Source organism: Mus caroli, unplaced genomic scaffold (genome assembly GCF_900094665.2).
Source record: "Mus caroli unplaced genomic scaffold, CAROLI_EIJ_v1.1 scaffold_8270_1, whole genome shotgun sequence".
In the NCBI taxonomy this organism is placed as follows: Eukaryota; Metazoa; Chordata; class Mammalia; order Rodentia; family Muridae; genus Mus; species Mus caroli.
The window spans coordinates 10,955-34,335 of NW_018391095.1; the positions used below are offsets into that span (position 1 = coordinate 10,955).

Consider the following 23,381-nt stretch of genomic DNA (forward strand, 5'->3'; position numbering starts at 1 on the left):
CTTGTATCATTGCAGGAAAGCTTCAAGATGGGGGAGTAGTCGCAGAAAAAATGTTCAATAATAGTATCACAGAATTCCAAACTCAGACTCACAATGACTCCAGGGCAGATCGCAAACACAGCAATTAAACAGCAGCTGACAAACAGCAATGTACACACTCTGTTGTTCATGATGGTTGTATAATGAAGGGGTCTACAAATGGCCACATAGCGATCATAGGACATGACAGCCAGNAAGAAAAACTGTGCTATNCCNAAGATAAAGGNAGCAAANAACTGTGTGAAGCAAGCCTCCACTGAAATAGTTTTATCCATGGTCACTATGCTGACCAGNAACCTAGGGATNCAAGTAGATGTCAGAGAGANTTCTAAGAAGGAAAACTTCTGAAGGAAGTAATACATGGGCGTTTTGAGGTGGGAATCCAACAGGGTGAGAAGGATGATGGTAAGATTTCCAGTGATGCTCAGCACATATGTTATAAATAGGAAAAGGAAGATTACAATTTGCCACTTTGGGTCTTCTGTCAATCCCAGAAGAATAAAGGTTGTCACCAATGTATGGTTTNTCATGTTTAAATNTCTTCTAGATCTTTCCAGCCTCGCAAAAAATAATAATTGGTGGGTTCTTTTTGTAAAGACTTGAAAGTGGTATGAAGAATCCTGCAATGCAATGAAATTAAATGCAGAAGGTTTTGTTTCCTTCTAAGTTTCCACATTTACTCATTGGTCAGAACTTCAACTTTAATAGCACTTACATAAACCCATGTATCAGATACTCATTTCCAATTATTTTCAGAGTTTATTCTACTTGGAAAATGATTTACTATTTTCTGTGATGAATATTTTCATGTTTCTCATTTTCTACTCACAGTTTTTAAATTACAACTCCCACTACTACAGATTCCCAAGAAATATTGTAGGCTAAAACACAAAAATAAAACACAAATCCAACAAGGCAAAAAAAAAAAAAATCGAAACAAGAAATATCAAAACAAAACAAAACAAAATTGCAACAAGAAGCTATCAGAAAAGTCACAACGTTTGTTGTGTGTTGGCTACTACCCTTGGGCATGGGGACCGCCCTGGAGTGTGGTTGATATGTCAAGTAAGACTCCATTGTAGAAAACTGACTTTTCCCTTCACAGGTGAATATCAATTGCAAATAGCTTCTTGGTTAGGAATGGAACCCCATGTTCACTTCCTCTCCTCATCTCACCTGAACCAAAACAAGTATTGTTCTTGCTGCCACAGTCTCTTTGAGTTTGTGCTTCTGTCCTGCTGTGTCTAGAAGACACTGTTTCCTTGGAAACATCCATCTCCTTTGGCTCTTACAATCTTTCCACATCCTCTTCTGCATAGCTCTTTGAGCCTTGAGGGAAGGGGTCTGAATTGTTTTTGAAATAGTGTTTCACTATGTATCCCAGGCTGGTTAGGAAATCACTATGTGATCCAAAGTTGTTTTTTTTTTTTTTAATGACATAATATCTTTAATTCTAGGTAATTAGATTAATATAAGATTAATATTATTTTATCCCTTAGAAATAGACCAAATAAAAGTATCATAAAAAGTTAAAAGTCTAATTATAAAAGTATTTAAGAAGCAGAAAGTAGGAGAAATGTGTTACTTTTTGTAATTGAAGATCAGTATCAATCAGGACTTCTGAAGTCCACATGAATGTGATTTTAGATAAATTTCGCATGTATTGGATGTTCATTATCTCACATTTTAGTTCAGGAGCGAGTTAAAGATACCTGACATAGTCCAGGGTGATCTTAAACATACAGAAGTGCCTCTGCCTCCTGAGTGCTGGAATTGAAGGCATGAATTACCACATTCAGATTGATTTCATATTTTAAGGGGTTAAATCAATAAAATGAAATATGAAATAAATCATTAAAATGATAATTTGTTAGTGGTATTTTTTAATTTCAGAGTTCTTTGTCATCACTAAATAAACTGGTTCTGCAGGAAAACAGCCTTACAAGTCTTATATTAAAACTTGTTTGAATCAGCAAGTAAACATTTTACATTTAACTTAAAACATTTCTTCTTAATTATTTTCCATTTCAACTTTTGTAGCTTTCTTGGTGTAAGACATTGTTTACATTCAATATTACCTCCAATGTTAACAATTATATTTTCCAATTCTTAAATATAAAGCAATGTATACCCATAAAGTTTGAATAAAAGGCACTGAAAGTTACTATGTGTAAATCTTTTCTGATAAACAAGCATAGCCAGCTTTCAAATGCATAAGTGGAAAGCTTACCTGTGAGTTACATGAATGCTATCAGATTTCTCTAATGCTAGATTTAGTTGGTACAATCTATGTTTAAGACAGAACTGTTCTTAATACAACCTTTTTGTACGCGACATGAAAATACTAAAATTACTTACTCTCCTTGAGTTCCTGAGAGGTTTTGTTTGTAGATACATTATGGAATTTTTTTGTGTCTAAAAATGTAACCTGAAAATTTCTCCAGAATGGATGCTTTTTCCTAGCTCATAATTTTTGACCTGCTTAACTAGTTTCAATGGAGAACTTGTTCAAATTAAAATCTACTTCATTTTAAAATAATCACATTTTCCTGTCTTTGATCACAATGCATGTGACATTTTTAAATATATTGTTTTGTTTTCTCTACAAACTAAATAAATAGTGTCTTCCCCAAAAATAGTGAGTTCCTGTATTGTAACTGAAGAATTATAGTCAACTGCCTCATTCCATCTTCAATAAATACGATTTTGTCTCCATATCATTAGAGGTTGTCATGTTTAATAATGAATAATGATTTTACCAGACCTTGTATACAAGACCTTGGGGATTTTTGTGGAAAGAACACTAATTGACAATTTTCATCATTAACTCTAAAAGCAAAATAACAAAGTTAATAAAGAATACTAATCACTAAAGGAATTTTGTTATGCTGATGACACATGAAATCCAGGATCTATAGTAAAATTTCAATTTTCTTCAAAATAATTTAGATTTTCAAAACTTCTGAGTATGTATGGGCTCTCTAATTATTCAATTTAAAGTATCTGAAAAGGGAATAATTATTAAATCTGCATATGACAATACTGCCTTAACTTGACAAGAAATATGCAATTTGTGGAGTCTACCTTACTTTATTCTTTTAAGCTCCAAAAAATTAAGCACATTAATATCTATATAGTAATAACAGGGCTAGAAAACATAGCCTACATAAATTTTCAGTAACTTACAGAATGTGAATAAATAAATAAAATCTTTCAAAGAAACAATATGAAATTTTGTAGACATGTAATCTAAACTACAAGAAAGATTTACTCTGAAGTAATCTGTAAGAGCAAGTTTCAGAAATTAGAAAAACACAAATTTTTATTCTTTATTAATAAACTCATTAAAATGAGCTCAAATTGAGGAAGATTAAATTTGTTACATATGATGCTGGAAAGCTTTTCACATATATTGATCTCATCAACTGGTTGGGAAACATATAGCACAATAAGACATTTTCTTTCTGAGGATGATTTGAAATTTAGGGAATTTCTAAAATTTAATTTTACTTATCAAGAAATGAATATGCACTTTTAAGTGTAGCATATGCTTTATTTTGGGGCTTTAAAGTAGTGTAGACATATCAAAATAATTGAAAGAATTGATAAGATAACAAACCTATAATGACTGATATGGCATAAAATAATTTTTAGATAAATAAGAATGCCAAACTGATGAAATCATGTATGACATATTGTTTGTCCTTTTCTGTATGGAACTAAGGGAAGTTCAGATGTTCATATAATTTAGCTTGGTAGAAGATGAGAAAGTAGAACACAGAGCAGAAACAATGGTTAAACAGTATCTACAAAATACACAGCTTTTAGAATGAGTGAAGTCTAAATTGCTTGGTTTGTTGAGTGAAGACAGAAAGTACATGTGGTAAAATCCTTACGATTTAATAAAAATACAATGGGATGGGTTTTGGCTCATTAGCTGTTTTATGAAGGCCATTTTTTTGTTTTTCATTGAAAAATATTTATAACACATTTTAAAATTTTATTAAATTTTATAATGCAATATACTTTGATTGTATTTTCTCCTCCCGCAATATCTCTGAGAATCTCCTGGTCTCCAATTTTATGTTCTTTATTTCTCTCTTAAAAAAACGAAAAAAAAAAATCTAGAAGCACACACACACTTACAAAAATATTTAGTTTCTTTTGTTTTGTCCAAGTACTCCTGTGCATGGGGTTTGTCTATAGGTATAGTTAATATACCCCATGAGACTCCATTGCAGAAAACTAATTTTTCATTAACAAGTGAATATAAACTGCAGATAAATGACTAAACCCAAGCCTACTTACCCCACTTACTGCTAGGACCCCATCTGTCTTGAGCCTGTGGATGTGCCAGCTGTTGTCTCAGTCCTGATGTGTCTGGAAGACACTGTTTCCTTGGAGTCACCCATTACCTCTGACTTTTACAATCTTTCCATCTTATCTTTCTCATAGATCCTTGAGTCTTGAGGGGAAGGCATAGATATAGACATTCAACTTTTTCAATTAGTTAAAAAGTATTAGATTTCATTATAGCATTTCAAAGTCAGTTTCTTTTTAATGCATTTTATTAATTATTTGAATTTTACACATAATTATAATGCATTTTGGTTGTATTCATTCCCACTCCTCTGTTTAACTCTTCCCATACCCATCACCCTAACATTCTTTGTGTCTCTTTTTAAAAAATAATCCAAGGACTCCAATTTTTGATGCCCATATATTCATGAGTGTGGGGGCTATCCACTGAAGTATGGTCAACCTACTAAGGACTACCTCTTAAAAGAAAACTGCTTGTCCTTCTGTTATAAGTTATCAGCTGTCAATAGCTCCTCAACTAAAGGCAGAGGGTTCTTAGACCTTCTCCCTGTAAGCTGTTAGGTTGGTTCTCTTGAGTTTGTGCAGGTCTTGTGCAAACAGCAATACCTTCTGTGTGTTCATGGATGCCACAGTCCTACCATGTCTAAAATATATAATTTTGCTTTGGTCCATCCTGACCTCTGACTCTTACAATTTTTCTGCCCCTTCTTCTGTGATGGGCTTTGGGTGGAAGTGGCAGCAGGGAAGGGATAGTTATATAAATGTCCTATTTGTGGTGAGCAATCCTCTAAAATTTATTTGCTGAGCTTTGCTTAGATTTGAGTTTCTGCATTAACACATCCATTAAAGAAGGAAACTTCTCTGATGAGAGTAGACTTATACAGGAAAGTTTTATACTATGTACTGTGGGCCTGAGTACCAGAGGCTTTCCACAGAGATCTCTGGTCAGGCCTAGTGGGAGGGTTCTGGAGAGTGTGGGCAGGGAGGGGAAGTTGCTTCTGCTGCTTCTGCTGCTGCAGTTGGTGCCACCTCTGTCTCTGCTGTTCCTTCCAGGTAACTCTGAACTGCTCTGCACAGAGCTGGGTCTGGCTGGGCTGATGAGAGGCTGACTAGCCAGTGATGAGTGCAGCAGAGCCTCAGGCAGGAGAACAGATCCCTTCCCAAGTGTTACAGCTCTTAGGACAAAAGGCTCAGATGACAGAGTAGTTCTCACACACCTTTTATTTCCTAGATAGGATTTATATACAGTTTTGGGGGTGATTCAGGGTTTGACAGTAGGTACTTCTCATTGTCTTGGCCTGAGAGTTTGGGGAAACTTTATTTGCATGTGGGAGGGCTTGGTGCAACAATTATGTGATTGATACCCATACCTCTCTGCAGGAGGGCTGTGGGAGGCTGTAGCTACATGACAGGAGCCAGGTGACCAGGAGGCATGGCTGAACTCCTTCTGTGTCATGCAGATGGAAATCTTGGTCCACTTGGAATCGGGGGTTCCAGACCTTTTCTCAATAGGGGAGCAGGCTTTCTGTTCAGAGCCCACCACTCCACAATGTACATTTAGCAAGATAATGGTATTAAGATCACTCCTGGGACCTTTCTCTTCTACCTATTTTTCTGTTGCTTGATGAAATATCATAACCAAAACCAACTTCAGGAAAACAGGGTTTATTTTAGCTCATGATTCCAGAGGTGATGTGGGGCAAGTGGAACCGAGACACCAGACAGAAAACCTGTTAAGGACAAGCAGATTAAGTAAACCTGGCAATTCTCATAATTGAGAATGGTAGACATTTGAATCTCCTCCTGTCCAGGTTCCTGTCCTGGAGCACATGACCACAACACCCCACTGAGTGGGCCATGACAGCTGGTTCCATAGCATAGAAACCCAGAATTCTCTGCTAATGAGGTATCTAGATGGGCCCCAAAGGTTTATCCTATAAATGTCCCTTCCTGGATATCCCCTCCCTCAAAGCACTTTAATCTCTGATCAACCCTGAGTAAACCATATGCATCCTTTTCTGCCATGAATAAACAGGACAAGCAAAGACTGTCTTGGGGAAAGCCTTAGCTGTATAGAGCTGCTCCTTAGCCTCCCACAGAAGGCCTCTCTGCACTCCTTGCACTTTCCTGATGTAAGTCAGATTCCTCTTGTCCTTGTCTCTTCTCAGGCCTGAGCCCCCATTCCCCCCTTTTCAATTCTTCAAGGTTCCCAGTAGTGTCTGGATGTCTTTGAGTTTGAATTACAGAACCTTCAAACCTCTCATCTCAGGATTGATTCTTCTTGTTGATTTGTCAACATCACTAATACATAGTCTACTGATTCCTGGATATTTTCTCACCCTATTAGGCTGATTTTCTGCAGATCAATGAAGATGTACTTTCATGTTCTAATACTTGATGATTTTAGAAGTCCTAATAATGATTCTATAGAATTCTTATATTTATATAAATAATTTTGAGCCTTCTATAGTATGAAAGATGTGATTAGAGTTCTATTAACTTTCACGTGTTATAGGCTAATGACATTAGAATAAGAAAACAGGTGTGGAACAAATTCACAATCAGGGACAACATTCCTTCTAGATTAGCTGTGAGACTACTGTCTGGTAACTAAAGGCCATAAATGGACAATTTATTATAGGTGAAAGGACAGAAAATAACTTGTTTATCTATACAAAATTTCAAACTAGTGATATACAAAGCAGATGATTGGCCTTTTGACAAAACTGTGCTATCTTGTAACACAAAAATTATTGCTTTGAACTTGTAATGAACTTGTGTTAATAAAAGATAGATAATGAATGATTTTTAAAAATATGTATGTATGTATGTATGTATGTATGTATGTATGTATGTATGTATTTTATACTCCAGATTTTATTTTCCTTCTGGTCCACCCTTCTACTTTTCCAAATCCCATACCTCCTTCCCACCTCCAAGACGATGTCCCCACCCTCACTTGACCAGACCTCTAAATTCCCTGGGTACTCCAGTCTCTTGAGGGTTAGGTGCATCTTCTCTGATTGAACCCAGACCTGGCAGTCCTCTATTGTATATATTTTGGGGACTTCATATCAGCTGGTGTATGCTGCCTGGTTGGTGGTCCAGTGTCTGAGAGATCTAGGAGTCCAGGTTAATTGAGACTACTAGTCCTCTTACAGGTTTGCCCTCCTCTTCAGCTTCCTCCAGCCTTTCTCTAATTCAACCACAAGGGTCAGCAGCTTCTGTACATTGATTGGGTACAACTATCTTCATCTGAGTCTTTCAGCTGCTTGTTGGGTCTTTCAGAGGGCAGTCATGATAGGTCCCTTTTTGTGAGCACTCCATATACTCAGTAATAGTGTCAGGCCTTGGGACCTCTCATTGAGCTGGATCCCACATTGGACCTGTCACTGGACCTTCTTTTCCTCAGGCTTCTCTTCATTTCCATCCCTGCAGTTCTTTCAGACAGGAATAATTATGGGTCAGAGTTTTAACTGTGGGATGGCAACCCAATCCCTTACTGATGCCCTGTCTTTCTGTTGGAGGTGAGCTCTACAAGTACCCTCTTCCCCCTGTAGGACATTTCATCTCAGGTTCCTCCCTTTGAATCTGGAGACTCTCTCACCTCCCAGGTCTCTGGTGCTTTCTGGAAAGTGTCCCCAACTTCCTACCTCCCAAAGTTGCCTGTTTCCATTCTTTCTGCTGGCCCTTAGGTCAACAAAATTCTTTCAAACAAAATCCAAGAACACATCAAAAACATCTTTCACCACCATCAAGTAGGCTTCATCCCAGAGATGCAAGATTGGTTCAGGTACAAAAATCCATTAACATAATCCACTATATAAATAAACTCAAATCTGTAGATCATCTCCTCAGATACAGAAAAAGCATTTGACAAAATACAACACCCCTGCATGTTAAAGTATTAGAGGTATGAGGAATTCAAGGCCCATACATAAACATAATAAAAGCAATTTACTGCAAACCAAAAGCCAATATCAAATTAAATGGAGACATACTTGAAGCAATCCCATGAAAAGGGGGACAAAACAAGGATGGCCACTCTCCCCATATCTATTCAATATAGTACTTGAAGTGCTAGATAGAACAATAAGACAACAAAAAGAGATCAAGGGGATACAAATTGGCAAAGAAGAAATAAAGGTATCACTATTTGAGGATGATAGGATAGTATACATAAGCGACCCGAAAAGTTCTACCAGAGAGCTTCTCCAGCTGATAAACAACTTTAGCAAAGTGGCTGGAAATAAATTAACTCAAATCAGTAGCCTTCCTTTATACAAAAGATAAACAGACTGAGAAAGAAATTAGGGAAACAACACCCTTCNCAATAGTCACAAATAAAATAAAATACATTGGTGTGACTCTAACTAAGGAAGGGAAAGATCTGTATGACAATAACTGCAAGTATCTCAAGAAAGAAATTGAAGAACATCTAAGAAAATAGAGAGATCCCCGATGCTCATGGATTGGCAGGATTAATATAGTAAAAATGGCCAACTTGCCAAAAGCAATCTAGAGATTCAATGCAATCCCCATCAAAATCCCAATGCAATTCTTCAAAAACATAGAAAAAGCAATACTCAAATTCATCTGGAAAGACCAAAAGACCAGAATAGTGAAAACAACCCTTAACAATAAGGGAACTGCTGGGGGAATCGCCATCCCTGACATCAAGCTCTACTACAGAGCAATAATGATAAAAACCGTATGGTATTGATATGGAGACAGACAGGTTGATCAGTGGAATAGAATTGAAGATCCAGAAATAAAACCACACACTTATGTACACTTGAACTTTAACAAGAAGCCAAAAATACAGAATGGACAAAAGAAAGCATCTTCAATAAATGGTGGTGATCTAACTAGCTGTCTATATGTAGAAAAATGAAAATAGACCCATATTTGTCACCTTTCACAAAACTCAAGTCCAAGTGGATCAAGGACCTCAACATAAAACCAGATATACTGAATATAATAGAAGAGAAATTGGGAAAGAGCCTTGAACTCATTGGCACAGGGGGAAATTTCCTAAACAGAATTCCAATGGCTCATGCTCTAAGATCAAGAGTTGTTATGATTTCAACTCACACCAGTCAGAATGGCTAAGATCAAAAACTCAGGTAATAGCAGATGCCGGGGAAGATGTGGAGAAAGAGGAACACTTCTTCATTGCTGGTTGGATTGCATGCTGGTACAATCACTCTGGAAATCAGTTTGGCTGCTCCTCAGAAAATTGGACATAGTATTACTTGAGAACCCAGCAATATTACCCCTGGGCATATATTCAGAAGATGCTCCAACATGTAATAAGGACACATGCTCCACTATGTTCATAGCAGCCTTATTTATAATAGCCAGAAGCTGGAAAGAACCCAGATGTCCCTCAACAGAGGAATAGATACAGAAAATATGGTACATTTACACAATGGAGTACAACTCAGCAATTAAAAACAATGAATTCATGAAATTCTTAGATAAATGGATGGATCTGGAGGATATCATTCTGAGTGAGGTAACCCAATCACAAAAGAACACACATGATATGCACTCACTGATAAGTGGATATTAGCCCAGAAACTTAGAATACCCAAGATACAATTCACAGATCACATGGAGATCAAGAAGAAGGAAGACCAAAGTGTGGATACTTCGATCCTTCTTAGAATGGGGAACAAAATACCAATTGAAGGAAGATATAGAAACAAACTATGGAGCAGAGACTGAAGGAAAGGCAATCCAGACACTGTCCCACCTAGGTATATGCCCATCCCATATAGTCACCAAACCCAGACACTATTGTGGAAGCCAATAAGTGCTTGCTGACAGGAGTATGATATAGCTGACTCCTGAGAAGCTCTGCCAGAGCCTGACAAATACAGAGGTGGATGCTCTCAGACAACTATTGGACTGAGAACAGGGTCACCAATGGAAGAGCTAGATAAAGAACCCAAGTTGCTGAATGGGTTTTCAGTCCCATAGAGGGAACAATAATATGAACCAACCAGTATTCCCAGAGCTCCCAGGGACCAAACCACTAACCAAAGAGTACACATGGAGTGACCCATGGCTCCAGCAGTATTTGTAGCAGAGGATGGCCTTGTTGGTCATCAGTGGGAGGAGATGCCCTTGATGCTCTGAAGGCTCAATGCCCTAGTGTAGAGGAATGCCAGGACTGGGAAGCCAGAGTGGGTGTGTTGGTGATCAGGGGAAGTGGAGAGTGGATAGGGGATTTTCAGTGGGGAAACCAGGAAAGGGGGTAACATTTGAAATGTGAATAAAGACCTCATGAAACTAGAAAGTTTCTGTAAGGCAAAGGACATAGTCCATAAGGAAAATCAACAACTTACAAATTGGGAAAAAAATCTTCACCATCCCCACATTGGATAGGGCTAACTCTAAAATATACAAAGAAATCGGGAAGCTAACTACCAAGAAATCAAACAGCACAATCAAAAAATGGGGTTTAGAACTAAACAGAGAATTCACAACAGAGGAATCCCCAAGGGCTGAGAAATACTCAAGAAATATTCAGTCCTTAGTGATCAAGAAAATTCAAATTAAAACGACCCTGAGATTCCACCTTATACCAAGCAGAATGGCTAAGATCAAAACCTCAGGTGACAATACATGTTGGGGAGCATGTAGAGAAAGAAAAACACTCCTCAATTGCTGGTGGGATTTCAAACTGGTACAACCACTATGGAAATCAATCTGGAGGTTTCTCAAAAAATTGGAAATAGATCTACCTGAAGACACAGCTATACCACTCTTGGGAATATAGCCAAAAGATGCCCCACCATGTAATAGGTACACATATTCCACTATGTTCATAGCAGCCTTGTTTGTGATAGCCAGAAGCTGGAAAAAACATTAGCCAGAAGCTGGAAAAACCCAGATGTCCCAGGACAGAATAATGGATATAGAAAATGTGGTTCATTCAAGTCTCCGAAGAAAGAAATTAAAGAAGATCTCAGAAGATGGAACCATCTCCCATGCTCATGGATTGGCAATCTACAAATTCAATGCATTCCCCATTAAAATTCCAACTCAATTCTTCACAGAGTTAGAAAGGGCAATTTGCAAATTCATCTGGAATAACAAAAAACCTAGAATAGCAAAAACTATTCTCAATGATAAAAGAATCTCTGGTGGAATCACCATGCCTGACTTCAAGACATATTACAGAGCAATTGTGATAGAAACTGCATGATACTGGTACAGCAACACACAGGTAGATCAATGGAATAGAATTGAAGACCCAGAAATGAACCCACATGCCTATGGTCACTTGATCTTTGACAAAGGAGCTAAAACCATCTGCTACGTTCTCTGGTCGAGTCAATTGGACAACCCGAGAGGCTTAAAAGTCACTCATGAGGCAAAAGAGTTTCAAGGAAGCTCTCCTCCTGGAGTCTAGCGTTCCCTACTCATACAGTAATTTTTCACTCCCGCGTTTCATTTCCACGTTAGTCTAGTATATGGATCCACGTGCCCTCCTTCAATATTTTCCTATCATAAGTGCCTTTTAAGATTGAATTCTGACATAGCTAAAGCCATCCGCCAGTGTTCCAACAGTCCTAGTTCGTCCTTAGCAAGACCTTGGGCTCGGAATTCAGTACTGCCCCTGGTATTACACTATCTCTTTGAGTAAAAGTTAGGTCACTGCCCTTCACAGGAATCTACCATCACCTAGGAAGAAAGAAGTTTCTGACCATAGGGGAAACCAGAATAGATGCTTAGAATTATAGCTGAGTTACACCTATTTACAGGAATTTACTATGGTTTAGGAAGCAGATCAGGCTGTGGTTTTAGAGTATTGCATTATTCATGAGAAGGTTAGCTAGAACAGAACTCCCTAGTTAGAACCATGACTTGGGTGTGAAAGCCCTTGCCCTAGGAGTGAAAAGTTCTCACACCTGGCTTCTAAGACTATAGCTGACCTTAGATAGGGCTGAGACTTTGTCTCAGTTATTTTATTGCCCAGTTCCTGCCAGTCTTTGCCTTTTCATTCCTCTGTTCTGTGTAAGAATCATTAAGCATCCGGTTACCTCATTTGTACCTTGCAGCTATGTTGCCCAACTTCTTTATTGTCTTCTGTATAAAAAGTCTGATGCTCGAGTTGTAAAATTACATTCAGATTCTACACACAACCTCTCCTGTGTGCATCGGTCTGTCATTCATCCACGCTTTGCCCACCCACGTCGAGAGACCCCGTTCCATGCAGACACAGGGACCTAGAGGGTCTGCGGCAACCATCCAGTGGAAAAAAAAAACAGCATTTTTAACAAATAGTGCTGGCACAACTGGCAGTTATCATGTAGAAGAATTCGAATTGATCCATTCTTATCTCCTTGTACAAAGCTCAAGTCTAAGTGGATCAAGGAACTCCACATAAAACCAGAGACACTGAAAGTTATAGAGGAGAAAATATTCCTAAACAAAACACCAATGGCTTGTGCTGTAAGATTGAGAATCGACAACTGAGACCTCATAAAACTGCAAAGTTTCTGTAAGGCAAAAGACACTGTCAATAAGACAAAAAGGCCACCACAAGATTGGGGAAGGATCTTTACCAATCCTAAATCAGATAGGGGAGTAATATCCAATATATATCAAGAAGCTGGACTCCAGAAATTCAAATAACACCATTAAAAATGGGGTACAGAGCTAAACAAAGAATTCTCAACTGAGGAATACTGAATAGCTGAGAAGCACCTGAAAAAATGTTCAACATCCTTAATCATCAGGGAAATGCAAATCAAAACAACCTTGAGATTCCACCTGACACCAGTCAGAATTACCAAGATCAAAAATTCAGGTGACAGCAGATGCTGTCGAGGATGTGGAGAAAGAGGAACACTCCTCCATTGTTAGTGGGATTGTAAGCTGGCACGCCCACTCTGGAAATCAGTCTGGTGGTTCCTCAGAAAATTGGACATAGTATTACTGGAAGATCCAGCAATACTTCTCCTGGACCTATACCTAGAAGATGTTCCGATTTGTAATAAGGATACCTGTTCCACTATGAGCAGCCTTATTTATAATATCCAGAAGCTGGAAAGAACCCAGATGTTCCTCAACAGAGGAATGCATGCAGAAAATATGGTACAGTTACACAATGGAGTACTACTCAGCTATTAAAAACAATGAATTTATGAAATTCTTAGGCAAATGGATGATCTGGAGGACATCATCCTGAGTGATGTAACCCAATCACAAAAGAACACACATGATATGCACTCACTGATAAGTAGATATTAGCCCAGAAGCTTAGAATATCAGAGATACAATTTGCAAAACACATGAAACTCAAGAAGGAAGATCAGTGTGTGGATACATCACTCTTTCTTAGAAGGGGGAACAAAATACCCATGAAAGGAGTTGCAGAGACAAAGTTCGGAGCTGAGACAGAAGGAAGGACCATCCAGCGACTGCCCCACCTGGGGATCCAACCCATATACCACCACCAAACCCGGACACTATTACATATGCCAGAAATATTTTGTTACCAGAATCCTGATATAGCTCACTCTGTGAGGCTTTGATAGTGCCTGGCAAATACAGAAGTGAATGCTCACAGCAATCTATTGGATGGATCCCAGGGTCCCCTGTGAAGGAGCTAAAGAAAGTACCCAAGGAGCTAAAGGGGTCTGCAACCTTATAGGAGGAACTTCAATATGAACTAACCAGTACCCCCCGCCCCCAGAGCTGTGTCTCTAGTTGCATATGTAGCAGAGGATGGCCTAGTTGGCCATCAATGGGAGGAGAGGCCCTTGGTCTTGCCAAGATCATATGCCCAGTACAGGGAAATTTCAGGGCTAGGTAGCGGGAGTGGGTGGGTTGGGGAACAGGGAGGGAGGAATGTATAGGGTGCTTTGGGGATAGCATTTGAAATGTAAATGAAGAAAATATGTAATAAAAATTTTAAATATGGTTCATTTACACAATGGAATACTACTCAGCTATTAAGAATGAGGACAACTTGAGTTTTGCAGGCAAATGGATGGAACTGGAAAAGATCATCCTGAGTGAGGTACTCCGATCCAAAAGGAAGTGCATACTATGTACTCACTAATAAGTGGTTATTACCCTCCCACATTCAAACAAAGTACAAAATACCCAAGATATAGTCCACAGAACTCAAAAAGGTCAACAAGCTGAAGGGCCCAAGTGAGGACTCCTCAGTCCCACTTGGGATAAAGAAGAAAGCAATCAAAAGTGAGTAAGGGGGGAGGGACCTTGAAGGGAAAATGGATAGGCGGGAGGAAGAGGGGAACCAGATCTCTTATTGTGTAAAGGAAAATGAATGTTTAGTTAGGTACTAGTCCTAATGGAAACACATGTAAACATTTCTGCTTTAACACTTTATTCAATATGGATTTGAATTAGTGTCTTAAACTTGCTTTGAACATTAGGAATGTAAGGATCCTTAGAAAACCATATGATCTATGCTCCTGAGAAAGTAGAATAACTAAGAATGACAAGAAGAATGAAGCTTTTTTACTAATAGAGAGATGTGACTTTCCTTACTTTCAACAATAAAAAGGTAGAAGCTTTTTTTCCCCCTGTCCAATAAAGGTTGGAGCCTCTTTTTCATCCAGAATGAGTTAGTTTTCTCTGCATTGGCACTTGATCATTGGAAATTGATCATGGGAGGTTTTGCTCCATCCACATGTATGTATGCATGCATATGTAAGTATAGGTGTGTATATGTAAGCATACATGAACATTTGAGGAAATTGTGAATATGTATGTATGTATGTATGTATGTATGTGTGTGTGTGTGTCTATGTATGTATGTGTCTGTGTATGTATGTATATGTGTATATAAAATGAATAGAGCCTCTCTTCTTTTTCATTCAGAGAGAATGTAATTTTTAGGTGAGAATAACTTTCTTTTCTTGGCACACAAGGAGGTAACTAACTCCCAGCCTCTCCCAAGATCAGCTAAGGGCTCCCAAGTAAGAGATTATAGAGCCCAAATAAGCTAATTACTATACCAATTTCTTTATTAACTCCACACTGCTAAACAGCCGGTGTTAAATATCAGAAGCCAGTGGTTTCTGGCCTTAGAATAGCAAAATGTTATAGACAGAATTGCCAAAGATAAATAAACTTTGGCCTCTCTAATGACTTCATACCTCATCACTGTCTTCCTCAAATAACTGGTGCTAGGCAGGCTCCCAAGAGTAATCAATTTTGGCAAAGTTCTATGAGCTGCTGAGAACATAGTATATTCTTTTGTATTGAAGTGAAATGTTCTACAAATATCAATTAGGTCCATATGATTTGTGATGTGACTTAGCTCCAGCGTTTTTCTACTTAGTTTTTCTCTAGTTGAGCTATCTAATGGATGGTGAGAACAGAGTATTTAACTCACCCACTATCTCTGTGTGAGCGTCATATGTGTTTGTTTGTTTTTTTTTTTTCTTTTAGTGTTTTAAGAACTTGGGTGACCTTGTGTTTGAAGCATAAATGTTTAGAATTGCCATATCATCTTAGTGGAATTTTTATGAAAATGTAGTGTCCTTCCTTATCTCTTCTTATTAGTTTTGGTCTAAATTCTCTTTTGTAATATAGCAAAACCACTACACTGGTTTGCTTGTTTCTTCTCCCCACCCTTTTACTCTGAGTAATGCCTATGTTTGAAGTTCAGGCATGTTTCTTGGAAGAAGAAAAAGGATGGATCTTGGTTTTGATGGCATCCTGTTAGTTTGTGTCTTTTTATTGAGTAATTGAGAACATTGATGTTGATAAATATCATTGATCTATGTCTGTTGATTCCTTTTATTTTGATATGGTGTCAGTTTTTATCCTCTTTTGATTTATTGGTCTGAGATTTTTTTATCCCTTTGTTAAAGGCGTCTTGATAACCTTTCCAGGCTGAAGATTTTTTTCTAGTGCTGCCTGTAGAGATGGATTTATAGAAATATACTGCTTAAGTTTCATTTTATTGTGCAATATGTGCTTTATCCATCTACTGTGATTGAAGGTTTTGCTGGGATATTGGTCTGGGCTGGCTGCATCTGGGATATCTTAGATTTTGTAGCATATTTGTCCAGGCCCTTTTGACTTTTAGAGTCTCCCTTCAGAAGTCAAGTTTATTCTTATAGATATGCTTTTGGCTTTTACCTTTAACTTTTTAATATTTTTCCTTTGTTATATGCATTTAGTATTTTGATTATTATGTGTGGAGTGGTTCTTCTTTTCTGGTCCAGTCAATTTGGTGTTTTGTATGCCTCTTGTACCTTGATAAGCACCTTCTATTTTAGGTTAGGCTAAATTTCTTCCATGCTGCTACTGAATGTATTTTCTGTGAAATTGACCGTTTTTTGTTTTGTTTTGTTTTGTTTTTGTTTTTGTTTTTGTTTTTTTCTCACTTCTCTATACTTACTATTTGTAGACTTGGTGTTTTCACAGTGTCCCAGATTTTGGGGGTGTTTTGTGTTTTATCTTTTGTTTGTTTGTTTTTTATTTTAACATTTTCTTTGATTGAGTTATCTATCCATCTTTCTATTTTCTCTGAGATTTTCTCTTCCATTTCTGAACTCTGTTAGTGAGACTTATCTCTGAACCTTTTATTTGACTTCCTAAAACTTTCATTTATAGTTTTAACTCAGTTTGGGTTTCCATTAGTGATTCTGTTTCTATTTTCATGTCTTTAACTGTTTTCCTAATTTCTTGTACTGTTTGTTTTTATTTTCATAGACTTTACTGAGAGATTTATTTACTTATTTTTATTGTCTTTAAGGAACTTGAGTATATTCCTAATAGCTATTTTGAAATTCATGTCTTTATTACAGGTAAATTGCATTTCTCAGGAACTACTACAGTAGATTTGTTGGGTTCTTTTGGATAAATACTGTCTTGGGTATTAATGATTGCATTTTTGTACTGGTATAGGATTCGGGTTTGTAATGTTTGGGTTTCTAGGTGCTGACACCTGTACTTGTCTGTTGTATGGGTGTTTCATGCTTTGGTTGACATTTTTCCTCTGTGTCTTAGGAGAATGTGGTGGCTATGAATTGCTTGATAGAGAATTGTTCTGGGACGTTAATTTGTGTGGCAATGAGGAGCTACTAGGATTCTAAGCATTGAGTGCTGACAAGAAGGAATAAGGATGGGCTAGAAGTGAGGTGGGGATGAGATGGTCCACAGGAAGGAGGAATTCTAGGTCTACAAGGAGGTTTGTAGAAGTCACCAGGGAGTGGTACTAGAGAAGAAGAACAAGTCCTGCAAGTGGTCTGCTATAGACCTGGGGATAAGATTAGAGAATTTACAATAGAGGACAGAAAGGAGAATAAAGATCATTTTCCTGTTCCATAGGGCATTTAGGATTTCTAAATATGTTTTGGGAAATGCTCAAACCACAATCTTTAAGTCTAATTTCTAAGACAGTCTACTGGCAATTTTCAGAGGTCCCCTCTACTCTGCTTCAAAAGGGATTGACTCTAAGAACCTGTTGTAAGCAATGTAAACAAAGTGAGCCCTAATTATCAGCTGATGTCCTAAAAGGAGTGTCAAAATGTGGAATATGCCCTATTTGAAGTTTTCAACCTTATTCACCAGAGAAAATGTAATAAGCTTCTTTGCCTTGAGAATGGAATCTCCAATATTTAATGGAACTTTTTAAAATTAGAAGTTGCTTCCTAATAAGTAGGTGTTCATTTTTCTCTATAATGGCAAAAAGAAAGACAGAAGCTTTTGTGAACTGAAGTTTGTTCTCACGCATTGAGAATTATTCATTTTTGTTGGTTGAGTGTTCAGGAAATGAATTTTGCAAACTCTTGAGATAGAAGGAAATTGGATATGAGAAAAAGCATAATGGCCACGAAGATCAGAACATATGCATGGAGAATCAACGGGGAACTGAAACACATTCAGCTACAGACACCAAAGACTAGATATACACTGTTTCTGTTCTGTTTCTTTCTTATGAAAGTTTAGAAAGGTGAGATGAATTTATAGTTACCACAAACTGCCAATTGGAAAGAGGTCATGTCACAAAGTGACAAAGGGAATAATTTACTGTAGTGACCTCGTCTTACACATGGATGTGTGCATATTTCCAATGTATTGGTTTAAAATAATTTTACATTATTGTTGTAAAATGAATAATTAATTTATGAACATTGACATAATATAAATTAATTAAGAGATTTGAATTTACAAATTTTATTTGATAGTTAGAAATTTCTCCATATCAGCATATTCATGAATAATAAATAAAATTGTATTGGTTGACTACCATCTTCAACATTTAAAATTATAAACCAATATAATTATTAGCATAGAACTCATACTTTGTTTTCAGCAAATATCATTTAACTTATCTAACAAAAGACCATATTCTCAATTGAGTGTTTTACAGCAGAATCCCAATTATTTGGCATCTTTTATGTAACTCACCACAGCACTCTTAAATATTTCCTTTATTCAGTTTCCAGGCTTCATCATGAGTAAAGTTTCTATCCTGGTATGTTACATTCATCATTCAAATTACCCAAGTCTCACCATGCTCTGACAATTTCAATTACTTGACATTATATTATTTTCAATCAGCGTCTCTTACAATGTCAATAAGTAAAATAGGTTAATTAACTTGTTAAATATAGCAAGTTTCTGTTGAATAAATATTCAAAACAAAAATATGAGAAGATAATATATCTGTATGTATAAAATTTAGGATTTTGATTGAAGAAGACTTTCTCATTCCTCACATAGGAAGATGTGCTGGAATAAAAGACAATATGAGTATCTACAGAGGACATTGTTAACATGACTTAAGCACTCAGTGAAATGGCTCAGATCACAACCAATGCAACTGAGAAAAGCTGTCATTTAATCATTGATGTTTTAACAGCATGTTGTTTATGTCTAAGCCTTGTCTCACTGCTTTGTACAAAATCTATGAAGCATATGTTTGAAAGCATCCTTCACCTGCTGGTTCCTTAGGGTGTAAATGAAAGGGTTTAGCAAGGGAGCCACAGAGGTGTTGAGCACAGCTACACCTTTATTTAAAGTCACTCTCTCTTTCGCTGATGTTTTAACATACATGAAGATACAACTTCCATAAGTAATGGAGACAACAACCATGTGTGAGGAGCAGGTGGAAAAGGCCTTTCTCCGTTGCTGAGCTGAAGGGAACTTTAGGATGGTTTTGATGATGAGTGTGTAGGAAAGGATAACTAAGATCAAAGTGATGATAAGTGTCATAATAGCTAAGACAAAAGTCATCAATTCTATTAACTCTGTGTCTGTACAAGACAGCTGCAGGACAGGAGAAGGGTCACAAAGAAAATGGTCCATTGCTCCAGAAGTACAGAAATCCAGTTTGAGCCCCAAGAGCAAAGGAGGGAAGATGACTAAGAACCCAGTTACCCAGGAGCTGAGGACCAGTAGATGGCACACTTTGCTATTCATGATGATGGGGTAGTGCAGTGGTCTGCAGATGGCTACATAGCGATCATAGGACATGGCAGCCAGGAGGTAGAATTCTGTGGACCCTAGTAGGAATACAAAAAATAATTGAGCTGCACAAGCATTGTAGGAAATTGTTCTGTCTCCTGAGAGAATGCTTATCAGGAACCTGGGAATGCACACTGTGGTGAATGCAATTTCTATGAAGGAGAAATTCCTGAGGAAGAAATACATAGGAGTCTTGAGGTGGGGATCCAACAGGGTGAGGAGGATGATCATTAAGTTCCCCATCATGCTCAAAATGTAATTGAAAAACAGAAACAGGAAAATCAGAATTTGTAGCTGAGGGTCATCTGTCAGTCCAAGTAAAATGAACTCTAACTCTCCTGACTGGTTCTTCATTTCTTGTTTGTTCCTGCAAACCTATAGAAAATATAAAAATTATATCACATCTAGGAAAAATTATTTTTCCTTTTCTGCCATAAAATAGCAATGTTCAATTATTTTAGACATCAGTATACATGTCCTTCTATGAACATGTCCTGTAACACAATTGTATTCAAGAACTCAGATTCAATTAATATACAGAACTGAGCCAACCCTACTGTTCTGTTAATAGAAGTATATTTTTCATTTGAAATATAGTTTCAGTTTCATGAATTTTCATCTGTGGTTATCTTTCAAATACATTTTAAAGTGCATATTTAATATTTAACATTGCTTAATTTCATTAATATCTCATTATTTGGCCATTGAGATAGAAAATGATCTTACCAAATTGTGTTATTCACAATGGCTCCAATAACTACCAGTCCTCTCCTATTGGATAGCATTGTACATATAATAGAAAAAGAAATTTCTCACACAAATCATTATAATGAAGGAAATTCCATAATAGGTTCATTTAAGCAGCCAGCACAGTGAAGAACATAGTGTGACCAGGTATTTCAAAAATAATTGGAAAAACTAGAAGCACTCCAAATCCTAGGGTGTATTAGTGACATTTTCTGTGAGAAACACTGCAAGTGCTGTATAGTTTCTTATTGCTGACCTCTAATTCAAACCATGACTGGGGAGAAAAGATGGGTCAAGAAAAATAACAGTAGTGTCTAACATGTTATACAGTTAGAATTGTGATGTTTCAGAAACACATGCCCAACCACTTCATTTCTAAAAGTTGTATATGTTGTAAATATATCATCTGCATCTCGCAGTAATTAAAGATTTCTTTTAAATCTTGCAATAAGGATTTAAACCTGTGGATATAACCAGTATTTATTATCCTTTGTATGCCTAATTGGCAAATGCATAAAAACCAGATAATGCACATTATTTTCATACAATGTGTTAGAGTTGAAATGTATAGGCAGTGCAAACGGACTTGATATGTTAAAAGCAAGAGCAAACAAGGAGCACAAATTTAGATGTGTGGGGAAGGAGAAGATCTGAGAGGAGGTGGGAACAGGCCTGTTGTAGCCCATCTCAATTCACCTTGTCAAATTCTCAAAGAACTAATTAAAAATGCCTCAACTAAAACTGAAAATATGTTAACTTGAATATACAAACACCTTTAACAAAATAATATTATTGAAATATCAGGCCACTTTGAAATTAATAGAAATAATTGTTTTTTTTTCTGAGAACTACATATATATAAATACACTTATTTTTATTCCCCATACATTGCATGGGGCAAGTAGCTTTAAATATTACAGAATAAATTCAGAATAGTATTAAAATATTAAAAGATATATTGAGACAGGTGGTGAAATGAACAAGATTGTTTTCATATCTTTGAAATTTCGGTTGCATCAAGACTTTAGACAGGGTTGGAAAAAAAAAATCTTACTAAAAGCCAAGTTACACATTTCTTCTAATAAGATTTAGAAAACCATCCAAATAAAATCTCTTCCTGGGTTACATAAACTTTTTAAAAAACATTCAAAGTTGAAATTTAATGGATGCTATGTAAGATCATGTCTATTAGAAGAAACTTTTCAAATATTTTAACCTCTTTTTTTTCAATTTTAATAGATAATTTCTTCATTTACATTTCAAATGCTATCCTGAAAGTTCCCTATACCCTCTCCCAACCCCCACCCTGCTCCCTTACCCACCCCCTCCCACTTCTTGGCCCTGGTGTTCTCCTGTACTGGGGCATATAAAGTTTGCAAGACCAAGGGGCCTCTCTTCCCAATGAACTTCTAATGCAAATGATTTTGTTTAGAAGCAGAGCAAATAAAATACAAAGTGGCAAAAAGAAAAAAAGAAAAAAGAAAAAGAAAGGAAAAAAAAAGCAAATTCAGGAAGTCTTCCCAATGACAGGAGAGTTTAGTCGATCATATCTGATACAAATAAGAGGAACTGATGGGGTAGGTGTATCTCTGACTTTTTTTTTGCCTGCTTTTGAGACTCTTTTCTTTTTATTGGGTTGTGTGTCCAGTCTCTATATGTGAGCTTTCAACTTGTCTTATTGTATCTTATTTTGTCATATTTAGTTGTTGTCTCTTGGAATCTAGATCTTTTTCTGAAGGGAAATTTGATGGTGAGAAGAGAAGAGAGTAGGTAAGAGGGAGCTGGGAGGGGAGGGAGGAAAATATGTGGTTGGGATGTATTATATGAGAAAAGAAATGTACTATACCTTAAAAAGTTGTTATAGCATACCATTAAAAAGGAAATTGAAATATTAGTTTATAATCTAGACAGATAAATCTGAGTAAATCAAAGGACAGTAATAGTTCAAAAGTGTTTTTTTTAAAGTCTGTATTTCCCTTCATTTGTCATTTCTGATAAGTCATAAAACTATCCTATGAAAAATACTGTCCATAGGTGCATGTTAGAGGGATGTGAAATATTAAAAATGTTCCTGTTTACAGAAGGCTTCCCAATGACAACATGGGTACAAATACACCATCATGAAAGATAATTCCATTGCACAAAAACACTGACCTGCACTGCCTCCACAATGACATTTACGGTGGATTTTTATGGTTTAAAAAGTCTCTACAGAATAAAATGATACAAGTTAATGAATGCAATTATTTTCAGTTTGTTCAATGAAATGTTAGATTATTAAAATTTCAAGGTTTCTTTCCTTGTTACATCGTGATTATATTGACTACTAATGTTGCACAATTATCCACAAATCAAATATAAATGGTAAAACACACTAAACCTTTGACTGTTCAGCAGCCTTCCAATAGGCTCTCTTCCCAGACTTGATCAGTCTTTCTGTACTTCAAAACAGGTCATCATCCCTCTGCATAGAAAGCACAGATGATCCGCCCTTCTGCACATGCACCTCATTCTACCACAAAATACATGCTGAATAAATATTCTCTTAGAAATACATTTGACTAATTTATCTCACATTTTTATGAAAGCCTACCACATCACTCTCATTTTCACAGTTTCCTGCAGTTCAAGTGTTTTAAACTGATGAATGTGACGAAGTGTTATGTGAAAATTACCAATCTCATGAGACTATGGAGGATTCTTTTTTTGTCTACTGTCTACAGGAAATTCTCATAACAACAAGAATTCTCAGGGTAACTGAGAATCATAAACATGTTTCCTAAGGGATTGTTAAATTCTGT

General features: G+C 36.8%; 2 protein-coding genes across 2 annotated transcripts; both read right to left on the reverse strand.

Moving 5' to 3' along the window:
- Positions 1-5: 5 nt before the first annotated feature.
- Positions 6-569, reverse strand: LOC110289009 (olfactory receptor 6C2-like; the record flags this gene model as incomplete). The annotated part of the gene is made up of 1 exon (XM_021155220.1): positions 6-569. A coding segment is annotated over exon 1 (564 nt), but the record flags the coding sequence as incomplete, so codon positions are not given.
- Positions 570-19,172: 18,603 nt separating this feature from the next.
- LOC110289006 (olfactory receptor 6C6-like) lies at positions 19,173-20,203 on the reverse strand. Its single transcript, XM_021155217.1, has one exon. The coding sequence runs from the start codon at positions 20,185-20,187 to the stop codon at positions 19,255-19,257; it is 933 nt and encodes a 310-aa protein (XP_021010876.1). The 5' UTR covers positions 20,188-20,203; the 3' UTR covers positions 19,173-19,254.
- Between the last annotated feature and the right edge of the window lie 3,178 nt (positions 20,204-23,381).